The 22,384-nt window shown below is 54.9% G+C and overlaps 1 protein-coding gene across 8 annotated transcripts in view; it reads left to right on the top strand.

Annotated features, from left to right (window-relative positions):
* Snap47 (synaptosome associated protein 47) overlaps positions 1-10,646 on the top strand; it is a 37,222-nt gene extending 26,576 nt beyond the window's left edge. For 7 of the 8 annotated variants that reach the window (XM_042669498.1, XM_042669501.1, XM_042669500.1 and 4 more), the window contains one exon: positions 9,952-10,646. In XM_042669498.1, coding sequence (XP_042525432.1) covers positions 9,952-10,098 — 147 coding nt within the window. In that variant the 3' untranslated portion in view covers positions 10,099-10,646. The remainder of the gene's footprint in view (positions 1-9,951) is intronic. The other variant, XM_042669502.1, reaches the window with a different exon arrangement.
* The last annotated feature ends 11,738 nt before the right edge of the window (positions 10,647-22,384 follow it).

Here is a 22,384-nt window from a genome sequence, read left to right as displayed (position 1 = left end):
GAGGATGCAGCTGGTCCTAGTGACAGGCTATGGCGGAGAAAGGGGACTGCTGTGCCCAGACCCTCGTGTGGTGGTGAGAAGAGTGTGTGGAGGCTCCTCTTGGGACGCACCTGCTGTGCTTGGGGCTCTCGCAAACAGTAAGAACATGGGGTGCTGGTGGCTTATGCCTGCAAACCTAGCTGCGTAGGAGGATGAGATCTGACTGGGCAGAAAAGGCTGTGTGACTCTTATCTCCAATTAACCAGTAAAAAAGCCACACACACACACACACAGAGTGCATAGAAATGAAAAGGACCAAGTTGATTAACTCAGCTCAACAAAACAGTTATTCCAGGGGGACGCTTCGGGTGTGAGGAGTTGTAGTGTGGGGTGGGGGTGTGGTGGCCGCCCAAGGCTCTCAGGCCCTGAGTAGTTGAGAGCCACAAGAGATGCAGGTGCTTCTGTCTTCATGTTTGCATCTGTGAAGTCCGTGTCAGGCTGTGCCAACTCCAGCGCCACCCCATGCCCGTCCTCACAGGTAGATGATCTTAGGGCTGTGGAACTGTTTTAAGAAACGCTTGTCTTTCCTTCGCCTTTCATCTCCCTGGCTGATCTCAGCACTCAGGTTTAAACTTGCTCCGGTCCGTCTGTGTCCTCACTCTGCTAGAAGAGCATCACTTAGCCTCTTCTCTAGCGCCTCATCTGCACCATGGGGCCCCAGCCAACAAGAGCCTGAGATGAGCATGAGGACCGATGAATGCTGGCTGTGCACATACACACACATACACGCGATTGCACACACACGGTCCACCTGCAGAAGCCACAAGCTCGTTTGTCCGTGTGACTGTTGGTGCAAACCTCAAGAGCTCTGCATGGGCAAGCACTGTGGGAGGAGCACATGGCCCCTGTGAACAGGCCTGACAGCCAGACTGCTCACCTGGGGAGTGCCCGCCAGACAAAGGAGTCTGGAGCCATGGGGTACTGTGTGTGTGTGTCACAGCACGTTGCAGGGTTCTGTCGTCTCTGCTTGGCGACCTCCTGCTGCCGGAGCTGGCCACTGGACACTGGCCATCTACTTCCTTATTACACTGCAGCTAAGACAGATTTTGGGGAGCAGGGGGTTTATAGAGCTGTTTTTCCGTGTAACTTTGATTCCAGTGTAGATGTTAGTGATGCGTTGAAACATCTATCTCACTCACAGATTGTCTGATCCAAAAATATAAAATGTCCCAAGATCTAAATCTTTTTGACCAAAGACATGATGCACACTTGATGTCACAACACAGGTGTACTGAGGGTACTGCATAAGATCCTTTTGGGCTATGTATGTGTAAGGTGTATAAAAATCAGAAGTAAACTTTGATATTCATTTAGGTTTCATCATGAGATGAAATATGCATGGAAATAGTCCAAACTCTGAAAGCCTTGCTCTTGTGCTTGTTTTGGATAAGACTTCATTGTGTAGAAATTCTTTATATCTCTGTGTGTGCGCGCGCGTGCGCGTGTGCATGTGTGTGCGTGCACGCTTGCATGCCCACCAGTTCTAAGGTTTGAACTTGGGGCCTGGGTACTGTCTCTAAGCTTCTTTGGTTCAAGGCTAGTGCTTTACTACTTGAGCTACAACTCCACTTCCATAAAAATAATTCTTTTTTTTTTTTTTTTTTTGTCAGCCGTGGGGCTTGAACTCTGGACCTGGGCGCTGTCCCTGCGCTCTTCAGCTCAAGGCCAGCACTCTCCCGCTTGAGCCACAGCACCACTTCCAGTTTTCTAGTGGTTTATTGGCGATAAGAGTCACGGACTTTCCTGCCCGGGCTGGCTTTGAACCGCGATCCTCAGATCCCAGCCTCCTGAGTGGCTAAGATGACAGGTGTGAGCCACCGGCGCCCAGCTTGCTTGAGATGTTTTTGCCATGTGGATATCCACTTGTCCCTGCCCTGCCTGGTGAACCAGCCATTCCTTCCCCAATTAGGTAGCATTGATTCCATGTCAGACGCCCAAGAGCTGTAGAAGTATAACTTTATTTCTGGTTTTTCTCTTTTTTCACTTCTATTTGTCCAACATCGGTGATACTTTATTATTATAGCTCTATAGCAAGCGTTGAGATTGGGAAGGGTGAGTCTTTCCATCTTACTATTCTGTTTCATAGGGATTTAAGTCTTGGCCTTTCCATTTCATTTTTAGAAACTGCAGTTGGAGTTTTGATAGTGACTTCACAGATTCGAGATCTCTCTAGGAGGCCACAGCTGAGCTGCCATGAGGTCTCCCAGCCCAGGCACGTAGGGTGTCCCTTCATTCAACAGTGTTCAGTCATTGTCAGTGTGCACGCTTTTCACCTCCTTGCATAAACTCTGCCTTGTTATTGTTTGGGATGCTATTGTATGTTTTAATTTCTTAACATCCTTTTCTGATTCTTTACTCCTGTATAGAACCAACTAGTTATTGTCCTGTTAGGCCTGCAACCGTACTAAGCTCGTGAATCAGCTCTGAACAGATAATATCTTCTGCACGCAGAGACTATTTCACTGTGTCCTTTCTACCATGGTTGGCCTCTCTGTTGCTATAGCTTCCAGGGTGCCAGCACCCTGTGGTAGACATTGGCATCTGCTCCCACCTCTGTCCCGATCTTGGGGAAAACTGTTAGTGGTCGCTTCTCAGGAACACCCTTGGCCATGGTGAAGACGTTCCTGGTGTTGCTGGTTTCTGAGAGTTTCGTCAGGAGGGGATGTGAGCTTTGGTGATATCTTCTGTGCGCCAGTGGAAGTGGCCCTGTGGCTTTCCTCCTGGGGGAGTGATGCGCATCTCTCCCGTTCTCCAAGTCGACCCCACATTTGAGGGCCAGACCTGCATGGATTCAGCATGGTTATCACGCTGCGGTTCTTATCTCAAGGAGTTACTGATTTCCTTCCATTGATTGTAGGAGAATGGTGTTTAATTTCTACATATTTGTGAATGTTATGGATTTCCAGATTTCTAACCACATCTTGATTCCACTGTGATCAAAGAAAATACTTCCTACTATTTCATACTTCCATTGCCTGGCACTGGATATGTGCAGTTCGTGTATCTGCCTCTGTGTTATGAAATATACATTTGGTCTTAGTCCTATTTCCTGCCATTTCTCTGCAGAAATGTGTCTTCTAATCAGCCATGCTTCCTAAGGAAGCCTCCATAAAAATCCCAAAGGACACGTTCCCGGAGGACCTGCCTAGGGAACAGTTCTAAATGCTTGAACTTGGGGTCTGGGTGCTGTCTCTGAGTTCTTTTGCTCAAGACTGTCACTCTACCACTTGAGCCATTTCCTGCTTTTTGCTGGTTAATTAGAGATGTCTCACAGGCTTTCCTGGCCAGGCTGGCTTCAAACTTCAATCTTCAGATCTCAGGCTCCCGAATAGCTATGACTACAGGTGTGAGCCATCTTCCCCCACCCTGCTATTAACTTTTAGAAATAAGTGATAAGTGCTACACACTTCCTGATTTAGACTGGGAAGCAGGTTTTGGATTTGTGATGCTGTTGGGTCGTATTATGCAAACGAGAGGAGATGAAGCCAAAGGAGGCCATTGGTGCTAGGTCTGGACAGCACATGTCTGTCTGTCCATCTTGTGCGCAGTGAGAAAGCACATCCTGAGATGGGTACATACCATGCTACTTCTTAGCCGGATGGCTCCTTGCTGCGCTGCCCTTTCCACGTGGCAGAGCCCTGCTGGGGACTGACTGAACTAACGAAGCCCACGTGTTCCTGAGCCTAGTAGACTGTGTAGAGACCGTTCAGTTCATCTTCTCTCTGTCCTGTGTTAAGGGTACCGCTGAGACACACGCACACACACACACACACACACACACACACACACACATTTTCTCATATGACCTTTCAAAGTGGCATTTTAAATTCAAATCCCTTCTGTTAAAAAATGAAGATTCCTTTTTCTCTCAAACCCTGGCATCTCATTGTGGCCTGGTAGCAAATCAAGGGAGTGACCAAGCCCAGCCCCGAATGCTCAGCATCCAGCACTATTTCTCTCTTTGGACCTGGAGTAAGAACAGCCATCTACCAGGGCAACCAGCTGCCAGATGTAGCTCAAGGCGCACAGGTCCCCGAAGACCTCCGGGGTCTCTTAAGTCCATCAGAAATAGCACAAGCCAGCCCCACCACTCCACAGATGTGGGGTTCCTGAGAGGGGAGCCCCACGCCTACCCTGCTCCCAGCCCCCACACCCCTCGGAGCAGGCAGGGTGGTCTGAGAGTGCTGCATGTGACAGATTGCAGCTGAGCATGTTCCTGCAGCCCCTGGGGCTTTGCTGTGGCGAAAGCCAACTTCCCTGTCTTGCCTTCCCCACAGCATATTAACGGCCTCGACTGGTAGAGCTATTTGGAGTTGTAGACAGCTTGATTTATCCCAGCTCTGTTCCTAAATGGTTGCTAATTTCTCACTGCAAGAAAATTCACAGTTTCTGGGTGAGTCAGCGTGACAGTTGAGGCTTCCAAGCTAGCTAACAGTGAACTCACGGCAGGCACTTGAGATTCACATGGTCTCACCTGAGCCCTGGGGCGGAGTGACAGCAGCTAGCGGGGGCACAGAGCTGGTCACCAGAGCTGGGCTGTATGGTAGGTTGCCAGGCTGAGGCTGCACCCCAGCAGGGAGAGGTGGTGCTTGCGCACAAGCTTCGTGTTAAGTATACCTGTGCAGCCTCAGTGAGCTGTAGCTACACTACCTACTTCCTCTCCTTTTGGACAAAATGGAGATGGCTCTCCCCACTTTCCCTCTTGTGGTACATCTCGTATGGTGTTCCTGTCAACCCAGGCAGTGTTGGTGATGCTTGTCCTAAATCCAGGCAGCTTTGTACATGTGGGCTGCCGGCACGTATCACTGAGCGATGCGTGTTTTGTTCCGGGGCATCTCTGGGACCCAAGGGCTGGCAAGGTGGCCAAGCCTCGAGGATCTTGGCTCCTCAAAGAAAGCCTTAGGAAAGTGTCTATCCTCAGGACCATGACTGCTTTCCCCTCTGTCTGCCTTCTCCCCTGAGCTTGTTCAAGTCTCTGCTTCCTGGCTGGTTTCTGCCTGAGTCCCCCAAGCCCTTCTCCTTCCTTCATAGGCGGAGATGACCGGCCAGCCTGTTCAGCAGCAGCACTTGCTGCCTCTCCTTGTGCAGACATTGGGACTGCCCCGAACCACAGAGCTCTGGCTGTCGTGGAGGTTTCTTTCTAAATGCACACACATGCGCGTGCGCGCGCGCGCGCGCACACACACACACACACACACACACACACACACACATTTCTGTGTCTTGCCTGTGCTGTGTAGGCTCTGTGCTGCTTTCTCCTAGAACTCAGAGCACTTTTGAGACAGGTAAACCTCTACGTGGGTAAAACTGCCTAGTGACCATGTTTACTCATGAATGTAGCAGGGACTTGGGGAAGCATCCGTTTTGAGCTTAGTCTTTGACACACAGCCAGAAAGGGCTCATCAGAGAGGCCCCTGGATATTTCAGAGGCTGGCGGCATTGTGCACTGATGACTAGACAGCTTGTCATCCTGGGCCACAGGGGGAACAACTGTTTTTAAGGTTTGGCCAGACTTCATGAGCTCCATTCTTTCCATCCTCAGTTATATGGAATGTGCCCGACGCTGCTTAATTACTTCAGTCCCTCTTTTAAAGAAGAAAGCCTACCAAGATTCTAGAGGTACTGCTAGCACTTGGAAGGTTAACTCAGTCATTTTCTTTGTCTGCACACTTAGTAGCTATAAAGATCTTTTCAGTTTTTACAGTACTAATTAATTTCAAGTGCATTTTGGCAGGCAGGCCAAGGGTCTTAACTGGCTGTTCGGAATGAGTTCTATTTTTAAGACTTAAAAAATGGTGAGACTTTTTCCAAGTCAAAAGTTGAATAGCAACCAGCCTTTATTTTGAGTATTTATACAGTAAAATGCCCAAGCGTTCATAGGTAATCAGCTGCTTTTGGCTGTTGGTTGCATGTGCATATTAGGTGAAGGCCAGGGGATGTGCATATTCTTATCTCCTAGCCTGTCAGGAAGCTAAGGAAGGAAGCGAAGGACACTCAGAAAGTCTGTCATGGAGGTGGTCCTTGGTGGTCCTGTGGCTCTGTGGTCTTGTTTCACATGTGGCTAGTGTTTAGCTATTTGTCCTGGTCGACATATGTTTCAAGTTTGACATTCACATAAGAATATTAGGATTTCTTGCCGGGCACTGGTGGCTCATGCCTGTAATCCTAGCTACTCAGGAGACTGAGATCTGAGGATCGCGGTTCAAAGCCAGCCCGGGCAGGAAAGACTGTGAAACTCTTATCTCCAATAAACCACCAGAAAACCGGAAGTGGCGCTGTGGCTCAAGTGGTAGAACGCTCGCCTTGAGCTGAAGAGCTGAGGGACAGTGCCCAGGCCCAGAGTTCAAGCCCCACGGCCGACAAAAAAAAAAAAAAGAATATTAAGAGTTCTTTTTGAAAAGGAATATTATACCCAGTCACTCACCGTTTTAATGGATTTCCTTGTAAAATATGGTATTTTGTAGATAGCCATTGTTTGCTTCTTGACACGTGGGTCCTTCCGATTGTAGTTGCATCTTACATTTCCTTTTAGTGGATAGGCTTTGTGGAGGTTCCAGTGTGGACACAGCACCTGGGCCTGTATCTCTGGGTGTGTATGTGGCTTCCTCATGTCCTTGATGAAGTCCTCGTTCTGGTTTTCAGGAACAGAGGACTTCTCAGAATCCTGGTGCTGCTACTGAGTCAGTGTTCCAGAATGTCTCATGTCGTGCAGGTTGTACCCTGCTGCAGGCTGGCCTGGCCTGGGTCCAGCGGATCTCCACTGTGGGCCAGTGCCCAGCCTTCCTTGACCTTGTTCATATGTTTGCAGATTATGTGTGAAGTTCATAAAGCCATGTTCAGTTAAATAGCCAGGGTCCCTTAATTCTCAGCTTTTGTTTACAACAGCAAGAGAATGAAAACAACAAACAGAAAAGAGAACTGTATATGCTTGAATTCATATCTTTGCTTTATAAGAACATTTTGACATAGTGGTAAAAATAGGGCTTCTCCTGCTAGGAAGGAAATGCTGAGGACAAAGTGTTGTGCGTTTTGGGTTGGTTAGGATTTGGAGTATTTAGATAGACAAAATGAGATGCCTTAGGGATGGCACTTAAGTCTAACCATGGAATTAACTTGTTTCATGTACACCTGTATATACATACACCGCGGGTGATCTTACTGAATTTTAGTACACATTTGTCTTGACTACCACCGACCTAGGAGGTCTGGTGTGGAATGTTCGGTGCAACATCATTCCAGACTTTGGATTTTCAGAGTAGGAACGCCAAACCTGTAGCACTAGTGTGAAAGACCTCTTCCTGCCTGACTTTGCTTGCATCCCACATGCACCATTCTTGGCTAGAACAAAAACAAGCAATTGGTGAGTCACGAGCGGAGGGAACAAGTTGCAGGTGGGACAACAGGACACACACATAGCCACGCTGGACGCCGAAGCGCCCAAGTTCCAGAAGGGCCGAGACCCTTGCTCTCAGCTGCTGTGCCCAGAGAGCACAGCAGCTAGTGCAGAGCCTTACGGCCCATGACAGCCTTTCAGTTTTAAACTCAGACATGTGTCCTTAGGGATGGGAACAGCCCGAGTACCGTGTCCTTGGGGGGCATTTCTGGTACATGAACACAAACTAAGGAAGGTTGCACAGGGCACCGTCACTAACTCCACCGTTACCTGGCACGTAGCCATAAATTCCAGCACAGTTTCACAGTGATGGACAGGCCCTAGACCCTGCAGAGCACCACCTCCAGGCTGTGTGTGGTCTGACCACAGGAGGCAGGGTGCTCCTCGCAGGACCTCAGACGGTGTGCCGGGGTGGCACGGGCGATTCCTCTGCACTCGCTCCTGGCAGGGTGACCTTCCGAATAGACCAGGTGCCTGGGAGGGCTGGTACCAACCACAGCACGTGGCAGGGAGGAGCAACCCGCTGTGGCAGTGGGTGGGATTCATTTTTCTTTTTTACTGCACTGTCTGGGCATCTGCTGTGTGAAGTCATAGGAAGAGATGGAAAAGACCTGCTGCATGACGTCATCTGCCCATCCCCCAGAGCCAGCTGACCCCACAGTATACTTTCCAGAGCTCCAGCCAGCTTCTCAGGAATGACTCAATGATGGAGTTTCCACTGTGTCCCAGAGAGGGCAGGAAAGCTGGCGTAGAACAGCTGCCCGCAGTCAGCGGTGCTGGCCTCCTGTGATGGTGGTCCCCGCGCAGACTGCTGAAGTCTGCGTGCACCGCCTACCTCCCGTCTGCCTGCACACAGGTGGGACAGGCTCCATCACGGAGGCCCCCCTCCGTCGGCACAGCTGTTACTGTGCCAGATCGTGCGTACCTCCCCATCTGGGGAAGGAGCGGGGCCATACTGTCCTGGGCTCCTCCCAGCTCTTGTTGAATCGAGACACAGAGTGAAGGACCGAGCTCTCCCCGTCCTGTGGGAGGCTGGCCTGTGAGCAAACAGTATGGATTCCAGAGTGGAGAACCTGACATTCAGCGGCAGTACATCTTCTGAATACCTGCCTGGTGACAGCCAGCTACTCCACCCGAGGCGCTGGCGCAGCTCAGGCCCCTACCCGGGGGCAGCGTTTCACACGTGCGACACTGAGGGGTCTGGGGGCAATGCCTGGCCACTGAGTGCAGGGAAGGGTTCCTGAGGGGTGAGTGCAGGGAAGGGCCCCTGAGGGGTGAGTGCAGGGAAGGGCCCCTGAGGGGTGAGTGCAGGGAAGGGCCCCTGAGGGGTCCTGGCCACCGGATGGCTGAGGGAGGTGCTGAGCTAGCGGAAGGCTCCCGTGCACACGGAACTCGGGGTCCTCGGCTTGTGTTCATGGCCTCACTCCCTCACGTCTGGGGAGACTCCCTAAGAGGGTGTTCACATGGATCACAAGTGCTTGTCAGTGTTATTTCTTTTACCACGTTTTCCTTTTTGTATATTGAATTTTTACACCCAGGCTTCATGAGCATGTAGTTAAACTAGCACTCCACAGTGTGATGAGTCTCCACAGGATAACGACATTGGGTGTGGTGTGAGTCACGGAGGGTGGGTGGAGAGCGGAGGGGCCTCAGCCTGGCCAGCCCGGCCAGCAGGCTCCACAGCCCTGGACCCCTGTGGTCAGCACTGCCGGGCCTCCCGCATCTCTGACAGGCTTTTATGCCCAGTTGCTGCACCCAGTGGGTCACAGGAAGTGCTTCTGGAGAGCGTGCTGTGAGGCGTTGTGCTTCACACGAACGTCAGGGTGACCTAGGTGGGAGCGTCGCTGGGGTGGCGAAGCCTCCGAGAGACCGTCAGGGGAGTGCTGCAGGGAGCCCTTTCGTCGATAAGCCCATGGCGCCGAGGGTCCACGAGCATTAACAATCACTCGTGATCCCTACCACGCGTCTCCTCCTCCACATGGTTGCTCTGCTGTCTGCAGTTGGCAGCACAGTACCCCAGAGATGCGCGAGGCTGAACGGTGTGGACCTCGTGCGGTCACGAGGGGACAGGTTGCTCAGCTCCGTTGTCATCTGTGGACTTGCCCGAAGCCCATTGCCCGCGGAGACCTGCTGCTCCGCCTGTGCCAGCCTGCTTGGTCCTGCCCTTTATGTTCATACATGCAGTGGAGGAAAGAGCCCTATTTTTTCTGGTTAGTCCTGTTTTTCCCACATCCATGTGGTCGCAGACAGGTAACGCACAGACAGCACAGGAACTCACATATCCACGCAGGCTCATTCACCACTTCCGCAGTACTTGCTCTGTGTTGGGGGCTGCCAGAGACTGCAGGGTCCTTTGGTTGTGAAGGCCAAGCCCCGACGCTGGCTCTGTCCCCAGTGACTCAAACAATCTACCTTGTCACCCCAGGGTCAGGGGTGCTATAGAGGGGATGCAGGGGATAGACATGTCTCTGGGTGCTTACAGAACATCCACTAACGCTGTCGTCTGTGCTGCTGCCCAGATCCTGAGCAAGCTGAAAGGACTGGCGCTGGACACGGAGACAGAACTGGAGCGGCAGGATGAAGCCTTGGACGGCATCACCGCAGCCGTGGACCGAGCAACCTTGACTGTGGACAAACATACCCGGCGCATGAGAAAGCTGACTTAGCAGGATGGGACATGGGCCGCGGAGCTGCCGTGTCCAGCTTCCCACGCCCTTCGTATGGACCTGGGCAGCTGCGATGGGCCGCCTAGAGCACCGCACTCGGGAAGGGCCCCCAGGACGCTGTAGCATGTGGCCGGGCCCTCTGAGGCCTAGGCCGTGAACACCGGGTGACCCCGAGATCTCAGTCTTCACACTTGGGCCTGGCCGGGGCCCAGTTGTCCAACATGAATATGGTCACATTTTTGTCTTTTCACCGTTCTCACCGAGCATTAGAGAAACCTGTAAGTCCTCTTGAAGGAAGTAGGAGACTCAGCCTAGCCCTGTCCTGTCTGAGCCCCACAGGCATGCTCTACCAGCAACACACAAACTCCTCCTGCTCAGCCACAGCGGCACCCACCCACACCTTGCTGTCTTCTCTGGTCAGCCATCTTCTTTGTGCATGTTTGGACATTTACCCCGAAGCTCTACAGAAACACTTCCACCATGCTACCAGCAGAAGGTTGATCTCTGATTTTGCTGCTATCCAGAAATAAAAGGAAAGTTCTGATTTTGGTTCTGAAGCTGTGTCTTGCTGCTCCCCTTTGCTTGCTGGTGTACTTGGAGCAAGTGCACTCACTGCACCACTAGGAGAGCCCACACAGGGAGGGCTGGGCCTTCCACACCCCCACAACAGGACTTGTGACTCTCATGGGCGTTTAAGAAACACGTGCTGTCTGTGTCTGCGAGGGTCTGCAGTGTGTGACGGTCAGGCTGGGAACCAGTGTTTGCAGCTCTTCTCTCCTGGGCTTTATAAAGTGTTATCTGCACACTGTCACGCCCCCACTGTAGCCGGCGCACTAGAGCTCTTCCTCGTGCCCGCTGTGCTTTGGTCTGGCCTCTGCCCTCTCCACTTCCTTCCCAGCCTCTGCTGAACACCTTTCTGTGCCTCGCCTGCGGGCTTTCCTCCCCTGAAGGAGGAACTTGTCTCTCTGCCCCTGGCTCCTGTCCCTTAGCCTGACACCCTCCAGGTTTATGTGTGCTGCTGCAAATGACAAGATTTTATTCTTTTTATTGCTCAGTATCGTCCCACTGTATATACATGTATTTCTACATCCTTTTTGAGGTGCTAGACTCAAGGCCTTGATGCTAGGTAAGTGCCCTACCACTGAACTTGTTCACATACAAAAAATTAAAAATTGTTTTGGTTGGTCATGGGGCTTGAACTCAGGGCCTGGGCACTGTCTCTGAGCTCTTTTACTTAAGTAACACTCTACCACTTTGAGCCACAGCGCCATCTCCAGTTTTTTAGCGGTTAATTGGAGATAAGAGTCTCATGGGGACTTTTCTACCCAGGCTGGCTTCGAACCTGATCCTTAGATCTCAGCCTCCTGAGTAGCTAGGATTAAGGCGTGAGCTGCTGGCATCCATCTCTCTCCTATCTTTTTTGACACAGAGTCTCACTGTATATAGCTCGGGCTGGCCTCAAGCTTGTAGCCCCACGCTTCTGCCACCCAAGTACTGGACTACAGTTGTGAATCACCTTGCCCTCCCCAAGCCTTTACCCACTCGTAGACCAGATGATCATACTGATACACGGAAGGTAGAAAGGCCAGTCTTCAGAACTGGAGGGTAGAATGATGCTCGCCACGGGACAGGTAATGACAGGCACAGGAAGGCCACAGAATGGAAACAAAATTAGGAGGGATGATTTGTAGTGTTCTGTCATGCAGTCTAGCAACTATGATGAATATAACAAATTGCATATTTGAACATGGAGAAGAAAGAAGTTGGGAATGTGGTCACACAGAGAAGTGGAAACCGTTTGAGGAGATGAGTGTACTAATCACCCTGGTCAGCTTTTACAGCATGTTGTGGACATGGGTTGACATGTCTCTAGACCCTAGAAATACGCAACTTGATAAAAGCAGTAACAGGCAGTACTCAAAAGAAGGGTGAGTAGGGAGCAGAGCTTCAAGGCCTCACGTGGGCATATGTGGAGACATTTTAGGAGAGAGGAAAGCACTACCTGTCAGCTTCTGAGGGTGGGATCTGTGTAGAACAGGATGAGGCAGGGCCCCTCTGGGAGGGGCCTCTCTGCTGTGTCCACCCAGGCCAGGGGCCCTGGGTGCAGCCTTGGCCTCCGGCACTCCCTCTCCCAAGGCCAGGCGCCAGCCTCTGGGCTCTAGGCCAAAGGATGAGTCACGGCTTGGGTGCAGCTCAGAGCATCCATGCTGTCAGGAGATTGCACATCCACTACATCTTTGAGCTTTTGGTCCCCCCTGGAAGTTCGGTGCGGTGGTTCATTTTTGGAGAGGTATTTCCAGGCCCCATTTGAACAGGAAAGGTGACAGGGCTGCTCCTTTGTTGGTGGTCTCTGGGACCATGGCCATGGCCTGCAGCTGAGCACCAGGGAGACACCTTCACTGCCACTGACACCTGTAGCACCAGGGATGGAGAAGGGCACGGCTGGTCCTCTGACAGGACAGGGCAGTCCCTAACCTTCACACCTGTGCCCCTGCCCCTCCTCCCTGCCCCTCCTCCCAGCACGCCCCCTAACCTTTCACACTGTGCTCCCCCCTCCTCTCAGGATGCCCCCTAACCTTTCACACTGTGCTCCCCCCTCCTCTCAGGATGCCCCCTAACCTTTCACACTGTGCTCCCCCCTCCTCCTCCCAGCACGCCCCCTAACCTTTCACACTGTGCTCCCCCTCCTCCCAGCACGCCCCCTAACCTTTCACACTGTGCTCCCCCTCCTCCCAGCACGCCCCCTAACCTTTCACACTGTGCTCCCCCCTCCTCCTCCCAGGACGCTCCCTAACCTTTCACACTGTGCTCCCCCTCCTCCCAGCACGCCCCCTAACCTTTCACACTGTGCTCCCCCCTCCTCCCAGCACGCCCCCTAACCTTTCACACTGTGCTCCCTCCTCCTCCCAGCACGCCCCCTAACCTTTCACACTGTGCTCCCCCCTCCTCCTCCCAGGACGCCCCCTAACCTTTCACACTGTGCTCCCCCCTCCTCCCAGGACGCCCCCTAACCTTTCACACTGTGCTCCCCCCTCCTCCCAGGACGCTCCCTAACCTTTCACACTGTGCTCCCCCTCCTCTCAGGACGCCCCCTAACCTTTCACACTGTGCCCCCCCTCCTCCCAGCACGCCCCCTAACCTTTCACACTGTGCCCCCCCTCCTCCCAGCACGCCCCCTAACCTTTCACACTGTGCTCCCCCTCCTCCCAGCACGCCCCCTAACCTTTCACACTGTGCTCCCCCCTCCTCTCAGGACGCCCCCTAACCTTTCACACTGTGCCCCCCCTCCTCCCAGCACGCCCCCTAACCTTTCACACTGTGCTCCCCCTCCTCTCAGGACGCCCCCTAACCTTTCACACTGTGCTCCCCCTCCTCCCAGCACGCCCCCTAACCTTTCACACTGTGCTCCCCCTCCTCCCAGCACGCCCCCTAACCTTTCACACTGTGCTCCCCCCTCCTCCCAGGACGCCCCCTAACCTTTCACACTGTGCTCCCCCTCCTCTCAGCACGCCCCCTAACCTTTCACACTGTGCTCCCCCCTCCTCCCAGGACGCCCCCTAACCTTTCACACTGTGCTCCCCCCTCCTCCCAGGACGCCCCCTAACCTTTCACACTGTGCCCCCTCCTCCTCTCAGCACGCCCCCTAACCTTTCACACTGTGCTCCCCCCTCCTCCCAGGACGCCCCCTAACCTTTCACACTGTGCTCCCCCCCTCCTCCCAGCACGCTCCCTAACCTTTCACACTGTGCTCCCCCCTCCTCTCAGCACGCCCCCTAACCTTTCACACTGTGCTCCCCCCTCCTCTCAGGACGCCCCCTAACCTTTCACACTGTGCCCCCCTCCTCCTCTCAGCACGCCCCCTAACCTTTCACACTGTGCCCCCCCCCTCCTCCCAGCACGCTCCCTAACCTTTCACACTGTGCCCCCTCCTCCCAGCACGCCCCCTAACCTTTCACACTGTGCTCCCCCTCCTCCCAGCACGCCCCCTAACCTTTCACACTGTGCTCCCTCCTCCTCCTCTCAGGACGCCCCCTAACCTTTCACACTGTGCCCCCCCTCCTCCCAGCATGCCCCCTAACCTTTCACACTGTGCTCCCTCCTCCTCCTCTCAGGACGCCCCCTAACCTTTCACACTGTGCTCCCCCTCCTCCCAGGACGCCCCCTAACCTTTCACACTGTGCTCCCTCCTCCTCCTCTCAGGACGCTCCCTAACCTTTCACACTATGCTCCTCCTCCTCCTCTCAGCACGCTCCCTAACCTTTCACACTGTGCCCCCCCCTCCTCCTCCCAGCATGCCCCCTAACCTTTCACACTGTGCTCCCCCTCCTCCCAGGACGCCCCCTAACCTTTCACACTGTGCTCCCCCCTCCTCCCAGGACGCCCCCTAACCTTTCACACTGTGCCCCCTCCTCCTCTCAGCACGCCCCCTAACCTTTCACACTGTGCTCCCCCCTCCTCCCAGGACGCCCCCTAACCTTTCACACTGTGCTCCCCCTCCTCCTCTCAGCACGCCCCCTAACCTTTCACACTGTGCTCCCCCCTCCTCCCAGCACGCTCCCTAACCTTTCACACTGTGCTCCCCCCTCCTCCCAGCACGCCCCCTAACCTTTCACACTGTGCTCCCCCTCCTCCCAGCACGCCCCCTAACCTTTCACACTGTGCTCCCCCTCCTCCCATGACACCCCCTAACCTTTCACACTGTGCTCCCCCCTCCTCCCAGCACGCCCCCTAACCTTTCACACTGTGCCCCCCCTCCTCCTCTCAGGACGCCCCCTAACCTTTCACACTGTGCTCCCCCCTCCTCCTCCCAGGACGCCCCCTAACCTTTCACACTGTGCTCCCCCTCCTCCCAGCACGCCCCCTAACCTTTCACACTGTGCTCCCCCTCCTCCCAGCACGCCCCCTAACCTTTCACACTGTGCTCCCCCCTCCTCCTCCCAGGACGCTCCCTAACCTTTCACACTGTGCTCCCCCTCCTCCCAGCACGCCCCCTAACCTTTCACACTGTGCTCCCCCCTCCTCCCAGCACGCCCCCTAACCTTTCACACTGTGCTCCCCCCTCCTCCCAGGACGCTCCCTAACCTTTCACACTGTGCTCCCCCTCCTCCCAGCACGCCCCCTAACCTTTCACACTGTGCTCCCTCCTCCTCCCAGCACGCCCCCTAACCTTTCACACTGTGCTCCCCCTCCTCCCAGCACGCCCCCTAACCTTCCACACTGTGCTCCCCCTCCTCTCAGGACGCCCCCTAACCTTTCACACTGTGCTCCCCCCTCCTCCCAGGACGCTCCCTAACCTTTCACACTGTGCTCCCCCTCCTCCCAGCACGCCCCCTAACCTTTCACACTGTGCTCCCCCCTCCTCCCAGCACGCCCCCTAACCTTTCACACTGTGCTCCCCCCTCCTCCCAGGACGCTCCCTAACCTTTCACACTGTGCTCCCCCTCCTCCCAGCACGCCCCCTAACCTTTCACACTGTGCCCCCCCCTCCTCCTCTCAGGACGCCCCCTAACCTTTCACACTGTGCCCCCTCCTCCTCCCAGGACGCTCCCTAACCTTTCACACTGTGCTCCCCCCTCCTCTCAGCACGCCCCCTAACCTTTCACACTGTGCCCCCCCTCCTCCTCTCAGGACGCCCCCTAACCTTTCACACTGTGCCCCCTCCTCCTCCCAGCACGCCCCCTAACCTTTCACACTGTGCCCCCTCCTCCTCCCAGCACGCCCCCTAACCTTTCACACTGTGCTCCCCCCTCCTCCCAGCACGCCCCCTAACCTTTCACACTGTGCTCCCCCTCCTCCCAGGACGCCCCCTAACCTTTCACACTGTGCTCCCCCCTCTTCTCAGCATGCCCCCTAACCTTTCACACTGTGCTCCCTCCTCCTCCCAGGACGCCCCCTAACCTTTCACACTGTGCTCCCCCCTCCTCCCAGGACACCCCCTAACCTTTCACACTGTGCTCCCCCCTCCTCCCAGGACGCCCCCTAACCTTCCACACTGTGCTCCCCCCTCCTCCCAGGACGCCCCCTAACCTTCCACACTGTGCTCCCTCCTCCTCCTCCCAGCACGCCCCCTAACCTTTCACACTGTGCCCCCTCCTCCTCCCAGCACGCCCCCTAACCTTTCACACTGTGCTCCCCCCTCCTCCCAGCACGCCCCCTAACCTTTCACACTGTGCTCCCCCTCCTCCCAGGACGCCCCCTAACCTTTCACACTGTGCTCCCCCCTCTTCTCAGCACGCCCCCTAACCTTTCACACTGTGCTCCCCCTCCTCCCAGCACGCCCCCCTAACCTTTCACACTGTGCTCCCCCCTCCTCTCAGGATGCCCCCTAACCTTTCACACTGTGCTCCCTCCTCCTCCCAGGACGCCCCCTAACCTTTCACACTGTGCTCCCCCTCCTCCCAGCACGCCCCCTAACCTTTCACACTGTGCTCCCCCTCCTCCCAGCACGCCCCCTAACCTTTCACACTGTGCTCCCCCTCCTCCTCCCAGGACGCCCCCTAACCTTTCACACTGTGCTCCCCCTCCTCCCAGGACACCCCCTAACCTTTCACACTGTGCTCCCCCTCCTCCCAGGACGCCCCCTAACCTTTCACACTGTGCTCCCTCCTCCTCCTCTCAGGACGCCCCCTAACCTTTCACACTGTGCTCCCCCCTCCTCCCAGGACGCCCCCCTAACCTTTCACACTGTGCTCCCCCTCCTCCCAGCACGCCCCCTAACCTTTCACACTGTGCTCCCCCCCTCCTCCCAGCACGCCCCCTAACCTTTCACACTGTGCTCCCCCTCCTCCCAGGACGCCCCCTAACCTTTCACACTGTGCTCCCCCTCCTCCTCCCAGGACGCCCCCTAACCTTTCACACTGTGCTCCCCCTCCTCCCAGGACACCCCCTAACCTTTCACACTGTGCTCCCCCTCCTCCCAGGACGCCCCCTAACCTTTCACACTGTGCTCCCCCCTCCTCCTCTCAGGACGCCCCCTAACCTTTCACACTGTGCTCCCCCTCCTCCCAGGACGCCCCCTAACCTTTCACACTGTGCTCCCCCCTCCTCCTCTCAGGACGCCCCCTAACCTTTCACACTGTGCTCCTCCTCCTCCTCTCAGGACGCCCCCTAACCTTTCACACTGTGCCCCCCCCTCCTCCCAGCACGCCCCCTAACCTTTCACACTGTGCTCCCTCCTCCTCCTCTCAGGACGCCCCCTAACCTTTCACACTGTGCTCCCCCTCCTCCCAGGACGCCCCCTAACCTTTCACACTGTGCTCCCCCCTCCTCCTCCCAGCATGCTCCCTAACCTTTCACACTATGCTCCTCCTCCTCCTCTCAGCACGCTCCCTAACCTTTCACACTGTGCCCCCCCCTCCTCCTCCCAGCATGCCCCCTAACCTTTCACACTGTGCTCCCCCTCCTCCCAGGACGCCCCCTAACCTTTCACACTGTGCTCCCCCCTCCTCCCAGGACGCCCCCTAACCTTTCACACTGTGCCCCCTCCTCCTCTCAGCACGCCCCCTAACCTTTCACACTGTGCTCCCCCCTCCTCCCAGGACGCCCCCTAACCTTTCACACTGTGCTCCCCCTCCTCCTCTCAGCACGCCCCCTAACCTTTCACACTGTGCTCCCCCCTCCTCCCAGCACGCTCCCTAACCTTTCACACTGTGCTCCCCCCTCCTCCCAGCACGCCCCCTAACCTTTCACACTGTGCTCCCCCTCCTCCCAGCACGCCCCCTAACCTTTCACACTGTGCTCCCCCTCCTCCCAGGACACCCCCTAACCTTTCACACTGTGCTCCCCCTCCTCCCAGGACGCCCCCTAACCTTTCACACTGTGCCCCCCCTCCTCCTCTCAGGATGCCCCCTAACCTTTCACACTGTGCTCCCCCTCCTCCCAGCACGCCCCCTAACCTTTCACACTGTGCTCCCCCTCCTCCCAGCACGCCCCCTAACCTTTCACACTGTGCTCCCCCTCCTCCCAGCATGCTCCCTAACCTTTCACACTGTGCTCCCCCCTCCTCTCAGGACGCTCCCTAACCTTTCACACTGTGCCCCCCCTCCTCCCAGGATGCCCCCTAACCTTTCACACTGTGCTCCCCCCTCCTCCTCCCAGCGTGCTCCCTAACCTTTCACACTGTGCTCCCCCTCCTCTCAGCACGCCCCCTAACCTTTCACACTGTGCTCCCCCTCCTCCCAGGACGCGCCCTAACCTTTCACACTGTGCTCCCCCTCCTCCCAGCGTGCTCCCTAACCTTTCACACTGTGCTCCCCCCTCCTCCTCCCAGCGTGCTCCCTAACCTTTCACACTGTGCTCCCCCTCCTCTCAGCACGCCCCCTAACCTTTCACACTGTGCTCCCCCTCCTCCCAGGACGCCCCCTAACCTTTCACACTGTGCCCCCCCTCCTCCCAGCACGCCCCCTAACCTTTCACACTGTGCTCCCCCCTCCTCCCAGCACGCCCCCTAACCTTTCACACTGTGCTCCCCCTCCTCTCAGCACGCCCCCTAACCTTTCACACTGTGCCCCCCTCCTCCCAGGATGCCCCCTAACCTTTCACACTGTGCCCCCCCTCCTCCCAGCACGCCCCCTAACCTTTCACACTGTGCTCCCCCTCCTCCTCTCAGGACGCCCCCTAACCTTTCACACTGTGCTCCCCCCTCCTCCTCTCAGGACGCTCCCTAACCTTTCACACTGTGCCCCCCTCCTCCTCCCAGCACGCCCCCTAACCTTTCACACTGTGCTCCCCCCTCCTCTCAGGACGCTCCCTAACCTTTCACACTGTGCTCCCCCCTCCTCCTCTCAGGACGCCCCCTAACCTTTCACACTGTGCCCCCCCTCCTCCCAGGACGCCCCCTAACCTTTCACACTGTGCCCCCCCTCCTCCCAGCACGCCCCCTAACCTTTCACACTGTGCTCCCCCCTCCTCCCAGGACGCCCCCTAACCTTTCACACTGTGCTCCCCCCCTCCTCTCAGGACACCCCCTAACCTTTCACACTGTGCTCCCCCCCCTCCTCTCAGGATGCTCCCTAGCCAGTTGCATAGCCATCCCGGGGTGTGCAGGGTACGCTGACTTCAGAGCCGCTGCTTATGGATGGGCAGGCTCCTGGGCATGAGCAGGAGTTGGTTAGGAGTGCCATGCAACTTCCAGGGACACTGACCAGCGCGGCAGAGTTGACATCCAGGAGACCCTCTTGTCAGATGCTCGTGTGGCTCGAGTCTACAAGAGCAGTGTTATCCCTGCTGGCCACCCAAAGCCTGGACAGCTGCCGCTCATTGCCAGGACCCCTGACCCTCGACCCCTTCCTGCCAGGCACACACCCAGACAAGGGCTTCTGGGTCCACCACTGCTGCAAACACGAGGGGAGGGGTCCCCGTCCTTCGCTGCCAGAGGCCTCCTAATGCAGGTGGGCTCCCTGGGCCCTAACGGGCGGCACACGGAGGTCGCCCGTGCCCCGACCCGCTGGAAAGCCCACAGGATTTTACCATCTGGTTCATCTGTGCTGGTGTTCATGAGGGCTGCTGGCCACACATCCATCCATACACGAGATGGATGGAGAAGAACATTACGAATCTGGATTCTTTAATCCAGACTCTGACTCTCCAGGCTCTGACTTGTCCAGGAGACACCCACTGTGCGGCTCCTCAAGTGAAGTAGAGCAGAAGCATAGAAACATGTCATCTGCCACCAGCACCTGGGAGGGTTAGCGTGCGGCCGCAATGCTGCTGCTGCTGCTGCTGCTCCTCCTCCTCCTCCTCTTCTCCCTCCTCCTCCTCCTTCTGTTCTCCTCCTCTTCCTCCTGTTCTACCTCCTCCTCCTCCTCCTTCTCATCCTCCTCCTCCTCTTCCTCCTCTTCTTTTTCCTCCTCCTCCTCCTCTTCTCCCTCCTCCTCCACCTCTTCCTCCTGTTCTACTTCCTCTTCCTCCTCTTCCTCCTCTTCTTTCTCCTCCTCCTGTTCTTCTCCTCCTCCTCCTCCTCTCCTCCTCCTTTTCCTCCTTTCTCCTCCTCCTCCTCCTCTTCTCCCTCCTCCTCCTCCTTCTGTTCTCCTCCTCTTCCTCCTGTTCTACCTCCTCCTCCTCCTCCTCCTCCTCCTCCTCCTCTTCCTCCTCTTCTTTTTCCTCCTCCTCCTCCTCTTCTCCCTCCTCCTCCACCTCTTCCTCCTGTTCTACTTCCTCTTCCTCCTCTTCCTCCTCTTCTTTCTCCTCCTCCTGTTCTTCTCCTCCTCCTCCTCCTCTCCTCCTCCTTTTCCTCCTTTCTCCTCCTCCTCCTCCTCTTCTCCCTCCTCCTCCTCCTTCTGTTCTCCTCCTCTTCCTCCTGTTCTACCTCCTCCTCCTCCTCCTCCTCCTCCTCCTCTTCCTCCTCTTCTTTTTCCTCCTCCTCCTCCTCTTCTCCCTCCTCCTCTTCCTCCTGTTCTACCTCCTCTTCCTCCTCTTCCTCCTCTTCTTTCTCCTCCTCTTTCTCCTCCTCCTCTCCTCCTCCTTTTCCTCCTCTTCTTTCTCCTCCTCCTCCTCCTCCTCTTCTCCCTCCTCCTCCTCCTGTTCTCCTCCTCCTCCTCCTCCTCCTCCTCCTCCTCCTTTTCCTCCTCCTCCTCCTCCTCCTCCTCCTCCTCCTCCTCCGCTTCCTCATTCTCCTCCTCCTTCTCCTCCTCCTTCTCCTCCTCCAGTACTGGGGCTTGAACTCAGGGCCTGGGCACTCTCCCTTAGCTTCTTTTGCTCAAGGCTAGCACTCTACCGTGTGAGCCACAGTGCTATTTCTGGTGTTTTCTGTGTATGTGGTGCTGAGGAATCAAACCCAGGCCTTCATGCATGCTAGGCAAGCGCTCTACCACTGAGCCACCTTCCCAGCCCCCATGTATCATTTCTTTGGGGAACAGAAGTTCCACTTATTTTCCCATTCATTAATTGGATTACTTGATCTTCTATGAATGCCTGACATAGATTTCTTCTGTTCTGTAGATTTTTTCTCCGCCCTCCCCCCCATCCTGTCGTAGCGGGGTTACAGTTACATGAGTCAGGTAATGAGTAATGAGTGCCATTCTTTTTAAACCGTGCCTCCCCTTCTGTCTCCTCTCCTGATTTTTCCCTCCTGCCCCACCTACAAGATATCCAGTTCATTTTTCACGATGTCTACTGAGTATCACTGTTGTATTTGTTCATCCTTGATCACCTTTTAGATGAATGAACAAGCAAGACAAAAGGAAGAGAAAAAGCAGAGACAAAACAGCAACAACCGCAACTAAAAAATGTCTCGTTTCCTTTTACTGGAGATGATTTCATAGAATGTTATTTTATATGATCTTCTGTACATAGCTATTGAGCTTTCGTCCACCATTCCTATTCCTATTCTCCTTTGGCTTCAGTGTGTGTGTGTGTGTGTGTGTGTGTGTGTGTGTGTGTGTGTGTGGTAGTTGTTTCTCTTTGTTTTTTCTTTCAGTTCCTGGGTTTGAACTCAGGGCTTACTACTTGAGCCAAGACCACAGCCTTTAGCAGTCTTTTAACTTAATGCAACCCCATTTGTCAATTTTTATTTCTTGAGTGATGAGTCCTATTCAGAAAAACTTTGTTTCTATCTTCATGATTTTTTTTCTTTTTGGTCACGGGGCTTGAACTCAGGGCCTGGGTGCTGTCCCTGAGCTCTTTTTTTTTTTTTTTTTTTTTTTTGGTCGGTCGTGGGACTTGAACTCTGGGCCTGGGTGCTGTCCCTCAGCTCTTCAGCTCAAGGCGAGCGCTCTACCACTTGAGCTACAGCGCCACTTGCCGTTTTCTGGTGGTTTATTGGAGATAGGAGTCTCACAGTCTTTTCTGCCCGGGCTGGCTTTGAACCGAGATCCTCAGATCTCAGCCTCCTGAGTAGCTAGGATTACAGGCGTGAGCCACCAGCGCCTGGCTTCCCTGAGCTCTTTTTGCTCAAGGCTAGCACTCTTCCACTTGGAGCCACAGCGCCACTTCCCCCTCATGAATTTTTTTCTACATTTTCCTCTAACAGTTTCAAAGCTTCAGGTCCTACATTAGGATCTTAGAGAAAAAAAGATCTTAGATTCATTTTAAATGTAATTTTAAATTAAATTATAGGATCAGAATAGAGATCTAGTTTTAGTCTTGTACATGTACATAATGTTTCCTTAACACCATTTGTTGATTTGTCTTTTCTCTAATACATGTTTTTGGCATATTTGTCAGAAAGTAGAGGGCTGTAGTTATGTGGGCTCATTTCTGTACCTTCTGTTCCATTAAATCGATGTGTCTGTGTCTGTGCCATTACTATTATGATTCTGTAGTATAACTTGAGGTCAGGTTTTGTGGA

The sequence above is a fragment of the Dipodomys spectabilis genome, unplaced genomic scaffold, assembly GCF_019054845.1.
Source record: "Dipodomys spectabilis isolate Male_0828 unplaced genomic scaffold, ASM1905484v1 ptg000496l, whole genome shotgun sequence".
Classification (NCBI taxonomy): Eukaryota; Metazoa; Chordata; class Mammalia; order Rodentia; family Heteromyidae; genus Dipodomys; species Dipodomys spectabilis.
This window is presented reverse-complemented; position numbering and strand designations above follow the sequence as displayed.